This window comes from Lethenteron reissneri, chromosome 23 (assembly GCF_015708825.2).
Source record: "Lethenteron reissneri isolate LAM-NWPU_2019-01 chromosome 23, ASM1570882v1, whole genome shotgun sequence".
In the NCBI taxonomy this organism is placed as follows: domain Eukaryota; kingdom Metazoa; phylum Chordata; class Hyperoartia; order Petromyzontiformes; family Petromyzontidae; genus Lethenteron; species Lethenteron reissneri.
In genome coordinates this window covers 10,712,257-10,719,044 of record NC_083801.1, presented here as the reverse complement: position 1 = coordinate 10,719,044, position 6,788 = coordinate 10,712,257, and the positions used below count along the sequence as shown (strand labels likewise).

The window sequence follows — 6,788 nt, the reverse complement described above, 5'->3', positions numbered from 1 at the left end:
CCCTTATAAAACTCAACGTTTAACCTACTCACGCCGGCTTGTGCCCGCCCTCACAGTCGGGCATATTTGCAGAATACACCACGCCGCCGTTGACCCTGGCCATTGACCGAGCAACCCAACGTTCCTACCAGCTCCCTCCGCAGGAATGTGTTGATAAGTGGGGGTGGGGGGGGTGACTTGGGGAGGAATTAATCCAGCAGTGGATTTGTCATTGCTGATTATGATCATTTGTGTCGATGCAAGTGTGGAGGAGGGTGGTGGGGGGGGGGGGGGTCAGTGTGAGGTTAACGTCCAGCGACAAGCGGATGGGCGCTGGAGTCACGGGGAGTTCTCAGCAGCGGAGGGTTTCGCGAACGTTCGCCTCGCCGCAGCTCACGAGGCTCCCGTCGCTCACCACGGAGCCAACAGCGCGGCCGTCGCAGCCCGGGCGCGCGTGGCCACGTGCCGTGAAATAATTCAGCGCGCCTGCCCCTATCAACACGATACAGTAACTTTATTCTCTATGTACATCGTGTTCATATCACCGTTATAGAAAGAAAGAAGAAGACGAAAAAAAAGAAAAGCACACGCGTGCGGCACGCGCTCGCTCACTTTGACAGAGTGGTGGTGGTTCCCATGTAAAAACCGCGCGCAGGGTTCCGTGCGTGCCTGGGTGATCGAGCGCAGACAGGCGCATCCGAGTCCCGCATGCCCCGATGCGTCATCCTCCTTCTTCGAACATCCCTCTCCTCCAGGCGGGTTGGGTGGTCGTTCGCACAGGGCCTTATCTCACGCAGGGCCAGCGCGTTCACATGCGAGATATGGATCGTGGGGGCCTTTGTTGGCGTGGGAAATGCGCCCCGCTCCCCCACCTATTTCACTTTGTTTTTGCTTTCGTTAATGATGAGTCTTTTTTTTAAAAAACAACAACAAAAGCCACGATAGATTGCTCCACGGGGACTCGTCTGAGACGTTTTCGAGTGCCGGCCGCGTTCTCTTCTCTGAAGCTCAACCGCGAGGACGTGTGGAGGGGTTGGGGAGACGCAATTGTAAAATTGAGAACAGCAGAAAAAAAAATACAACGGATGGCGAGATTCATCACCGGCACATTCACGGCGTGCGTATATTCTTGCACTGCGTGCGGCGGTGCAAAGGGGACCGCGCGGGCTGTGAAAGTTTCTCATCGTCAACACGGCACATTCAGCTGATCATTGCGTAGCGGTGTGTGTGTGTCGTCCTCTCTCTGGTGGGGAGTGGCAGTGCAGCGGTCAGGGCGCTGCACCACAAACACAGCCCGTGGCCAATAACAGTGAAGATTAATTGAAACGGTCCTGGGTCTTCTCTAGGTCGACGCAGCCTCGCGTGAGTACCTGCTGCGGTGTGTAAACATCGGCACTGGGGAGACAAAGGTGGCCAGGCGTGGCGCTGGCCACGGACCCCCTCGCGTGCCGTGCCGGCCATGAAAGGTGCTCGCCTACCAGCTCTTGCCCAACAGTCTGTTAAAGGCTATACAGGGAATCTTTATCTTTGTGTGTCCTCTCTCTTGCCATCACCATCGGCAGCCTTGAGTATGCGGTGGAAATGACACATTGCTATGGCGGGGCTTAGTCTCTATATATGAGAACCATTGTTGACTGATATTTAACTGCTATTCGGATGATTGATTCTGGGGAAACGATGGCTGGGGTTTCAACGTGTGATCGTCTGACCACAGGTTAAATGCTATACACGTATGCACATACGTACATACGAACGCGCACGCGCACATCACCACTACACACACACACACACACCACGAGTCTTTAGGTGCCAGTCTTTCACGAAGCCCTCTCTGGCTTCATCGGCGCTTCCCCACGACGGGGACAACGACAACAACAACAACAGCGACTGACAAGCGGAGTCCGTCCTCACGGTCGGTCAGGGGCATCGCGGCCACCGCCGCCGCCGCCGCCGCGTCACTTGCACACGTTGACCCACGCGCTGCTGTGGCACTCCTCGCACACCACGTAGCAGCACCAGTGGAACTTGCAGTTGCAGCGCTCCATGCGGCTCTCGCTGATCTGGTTGTGGCCGCGCCCGCAGCACATGCTCTCGCAGCCGTCCGCGCCCGAGCTCGTCCGGTTGCACACCCTGCCCTGGGTGCCGGGCCACTCGCTGCCCGCGCCGCGTTCGCAGAACGTGGGCGAGCGCTCAAAGTACAGCAGCTCCCCGTCGTCGGGAGGCCGGTAGCGGCGGCCGGTGACCTGGGCCGAGGAGGAGCCCTGGTGGTGGTGCTGGTGGTGGTGGCCTCCGCCGGACACCAGAGCCAGCGCCGGGCCGCCGTGCCGGTTGTGCGGCGCCAGGAACGCGGCGAGGTGAAAGCGGTCGCGCAGCGTGTCGCCCACCGTGCGGAAGTCGGGGCTCACTTGCCAGCACGTCTTGAGCTGGCAGCTCCCGGAGGTGCCGTGGCACTTGCACTTGCGCCTCTTGTGCTCCAGGACGACCTGCGGGAGAGCGGCGGGGAGAAGAGGGAGGAGGAGGAAGTGGCGGTTGTGTGGTGTGGCTCGCTTCTGGGCAATGATGGACTTTACGTCGCGGTCGGAAAAAGGGCATCTCAAAAAATTCAAGTCACACTTAAACAGTCTCGTTTACAAGGGAGAGCTGGGTCGTGAAAGCAGCACAGACCATAAAACGTGAAAAAAACCGCAGCATGCGATATAAAAGAGGAATTGTGAAACAAACGTGAAGTATTAATCGATTAAACATGGAGTGGAGCGTTTCAGTGAGACATTTTAAAATGAGGGCACAAGGAGGCACGGTTCAACGCATCTGCACATTTTCCAATCAATGGATCCAACTGCCGTTAAACAACAGATGTGGAGATAATTATTTGTTTTAAACAGTAGAGGAGATTCAACGTGGTTGCTCATAGCAGGAGCATCGCGGCAGAAAAAAATGACACGACTTTGGATTGAGTGCAAATACACAGCAACCAGAATTTGATTCCCTACCACGGCTAACATCAGTGGCGAGTGATGTCTGAACCAATCCTGGGACCCCCCCTCCCCCAGGCATCAATCCGCACTGCGACAGCGTGTTCGTCAAACAGTGTTCTAAACAAGCTCCACGATCTACACGAGATGCAAGGAGGCCTTTATCCAGCAGTTGTAATGACAAAGGGCTGTGAATGATTATGTTCGCGGATTACAAAGACCCCAGATTTATAGGCCGGTGTAGTGAGAGCGGTGGTGTGCGCCACGCGTCGTTATGATTAAAGCTCTGAAGCCTTTCATTCTCACCGTCGCCCCAGGGCCCGATACGTTTTTTTTTTAATACGAACAAGCGAGGCCCTCGATAAATTAACCCTGGTGGCCACGGCGCCGCCTGCCAGCATTCCGGCACTTTGAAGGTAACGGTCGGAGGATGGCGCAGAGATCTGTGAAACTCCCAAACCCACTGGGGTTACCAAGTGGCTCGGGGAAGGCAGTAAAACGAGTGAGCCCGTGAACGCGTCTGAGCCACACATTCGTTCTTATCCCCCCCATATGCGTGCTGGGCTTTCTCCGGGCGCCCCAGGGGTTCCTCCCACGAAACAAAAATAAATGCCCCTCAAAGTTACTTGCCAAACATCCCAAAGCAGGATTCTCGTTGAAGACGTTTCTAGAGCCTCGTTGAGGCTGCCCTGGCTAAAGTAGTACGATTATAACGTTTATTCAAAGTGGATTACATTGAAGCATTTCCCCTACGAGGTGTCCACACAGCTGGGCCAGCGCCATACCCCGGCATCTGAAACCCATTTTGGCTCCAGTGTGTCCCCAAGCTCATAACATAATTTAAACATAAGCATGTAGCATCCATATTTAAACATGATCGGATCACCGTTTTATAGACTGTATCTATTCTATGTTAAGCCGATTAGACACAACTTATGTGCGTGAATAGATACGTACGCATGTTATTATTAACGTGCGGATTGTTTGTGTGTGAAACGTTTGTATGTTGAACTTTTGTCGATGACATGTAGCCAAGCCGTGCTAACCGGCGGTGCAGGAAAACAACATCCCGAGTTCGATTCCCAGCTACGGCGAACATTGGCATCGGGCAATGTCCGAAACAGTCCTGGCCTCTGCTGTTTTCACCAATCCACAGTGACCAGCGTGGTGAAGTACGGTCAAACACCCCCTACCACGACCAACACGAGTAGAGAATCCCTCTGTTTCATCATGGGACCTCCTTTGCCAGTACCAAAATATACTAATAGGGGGTTTCCCCCTTTTTTCTGGAAACAAAATTGACACCTTTTGCAAGGAATCATGCTTACATTAACCACAATACTCGCCTTTTGGCGTCATCTGGTCAAACACCATATGAGACTAGGCTCTAAAGAAAGCTGTCTCTGGTGTGGACCAATCAGTTTCAAAGACAATGCATAAATTATCAGAGTATTGTTTTTTGTTTGCATTTGACTGCAAGTATTGTGGTTAATGTAAGCATGATTCCTTGCAAAATGTGTCAGTTTTGTTGCCAGAAAAAAGAGGAAAAACCCCTATTAGTAATCCCTCTGTTGTCAATCTGCACTGGCAAGAGGAGCCGAATGCCGTGTTCATGCTCTTCTCACGATCCTCCTCCTCCTGTACTCGGAGCACCACAAGTCATCCGCCTTAACGGACGTCATTCACTGATACGAATGTCGGAACGACGTGGATCAAAGATAATTGCAGGGTAGGTGGAGGCGAAGGCCGAGGCGACGGATACGAGAAAGGATGGACGATGCTGTCAGCGACGTTGAGTGCGGGTTGGGACGACGCAAATCAGGTCGCGGTGTTAATAAAGCGACGACGTTTTTGCGAAACGACGTCAAATGAGGAGACGTAAATTGGGTCTTACTGGAATGTAATGTCGAGGCAATATTTATTGTGAGTGTTTTTCCATTCTGTAAGATTTAAAGAATATTCTGGCAAAAAAATCACATTAAGACTGGCACACATGTAAAAAAAAATCGCATTATTAAATTAACCATGTCAGGATTCCGTATTCATTCCACATATTCGGTGTTATATTATCATTTTATCTCCCGAACTTCTTTTTCTTCTGCCGTTTCAAGTGGGCACACACACACGCACGGGCACGCACACACGCACACATACACACGGGCACGCACACACACACGGGCACACACGCACACACGGGCACACACGCACACACGCACACACACGGGCACACACGCACACACACACAGGCACGCACACACGGGCACGCACACACGGGCACACACACGCGGACACACACACTCACGCACGCTCACACACACACACGCACACACACACACGGGCACGCACACACGGGCACACACACGCGGGCACACACACTCACGCACGCTCACACACACACACGCACACACACACACGGGCACGCACACACGGGCACACACACACGGGCAAGCACACACACACACACGGGCACACACACACGGACACACACACGGGCACACACACACACGGGCGCGCTCCTCTGGGAACCCTTGCAAAGCAAACGGGGACGCTTTTGTGCATTTTTGTGGCGAGAGGCATCGCTGCTGCATCTGCAACTCACAACTCGTCGCCCCCGGGGCTCAACCGCGCCCAGTTAAGGGTCGTTGTAAGATTAGTAGTAGGGCTGTGTGGGCTACATGGGCTGTGTGGGCTACATGGGCTGTATGGGCTGTGTGGGCTGTGTGGGCTACATGGGCTGTGTGGGCTGTATGGGCTACATGGGCTACATGGGCTGTGTGGGCTACATGGGCTGTGTGGGCTACATGGGCTGTATGGGCTGTGTGGGCTACATGAGCTGTGTGGGCTACATGGGCTGTGTGGGCTACATGGGCTACATGGGCTGTGTGGGCTACATGGGCTACATGGGCTGTGTGGGCTGTGTGGGCTACATGGGCTGTATGGGCTACATGGGCTGTGTGGGCTGTGTGGGCTACATGGGCTGTGTGGGCTACATGGGCTACATGGGCTACATGGGCTGTGTGGGCTACATGGGCTACATGGGCTACATGGGCTGTGTGGGCTACATGGGCTGTGTGGGCTACATGGGCTACATGGGCTACATGGGCTGTATGGGCTGTATGGGCTACATGGGCTACATGGGCTGTGTGGGCTACATGGGCTACATGGGCTACATGGGCTGTGTGGGCTGTATGGGCTGTGTGGGCTACATGGGCTGTATGGGCTACATGGGCTGTGTGGGCTACATGGTCTACATGGGCTACATGGGCTGTGTGGGCTACATGGGCTGTATGGGCTACATGGTCTACATGGGCTACATGGGCTGTGTGGGCTACATGGGCTACATGGGCTGTGTGGGCTGTATGGGCTGTGTGGGCTACATGGTCTACATGGGCTACATGGGCTGTGTGGGCTGTATGGGCTGTGTGGGCTACATGGCTACATGGGCTACATGGGCTACATGGGCTGTATGGGCTGTGTGGGCTACATGGGCTACATGGGCTGTGTGGGCTGTATGGGCTGTGTGGGCTACATGGGCTACATGGGCTGTGTGGGCTACATGGGCTGTGTGGGCTACATGGGCTACATGGGCTGTGTGGGCTACATGGTCTGTATGGGCTACATGGTCTGTATGGGCTACATGGGCTACATGGGCTGTATGGGCTACATGGGCTACATGGGCTGTATGGGCTACATGGGCTGTGTGGGCTACATGGGCTGTATGGGCTACATGGGCTACATGGGCTGTGTGGGCTACATGGGCTGTGTGGGCTACATGGGCTGTATGGGCTACATGGGCTGTGTGGGCTACATGGGCTGTGTGGGCTGTGTGGGCTACAT

The 6,788-nt window shown here is 54.3% G+C and overlaps 1 protein-coding gene across 1 annotated transcript in view; it reads right to left on the bottom strand.

Annotated features, from left to right (window-relative positions):
- Positions 1-476: 476 nt before the first annotated feature.
- The window catches only part of LOC133345960 (protein Wnt-10a-like), a 45,815-nt gene continuing 39,503 nt past the window's right edge, over positions 477-6,788 (bottom strand). Inside the window, exon 4 of the mRNA XM_061557118.1 lies at positions 477-2,462. Within this exon, the coding sequence (XP_061413102.1) occupies positions 1,935-2,462 (528 nt within the window). The 3' untranslated portion in view covers positions 477-1,934. The remainder of the gene's footprint in view (positions 2,463-6,788) is intronic.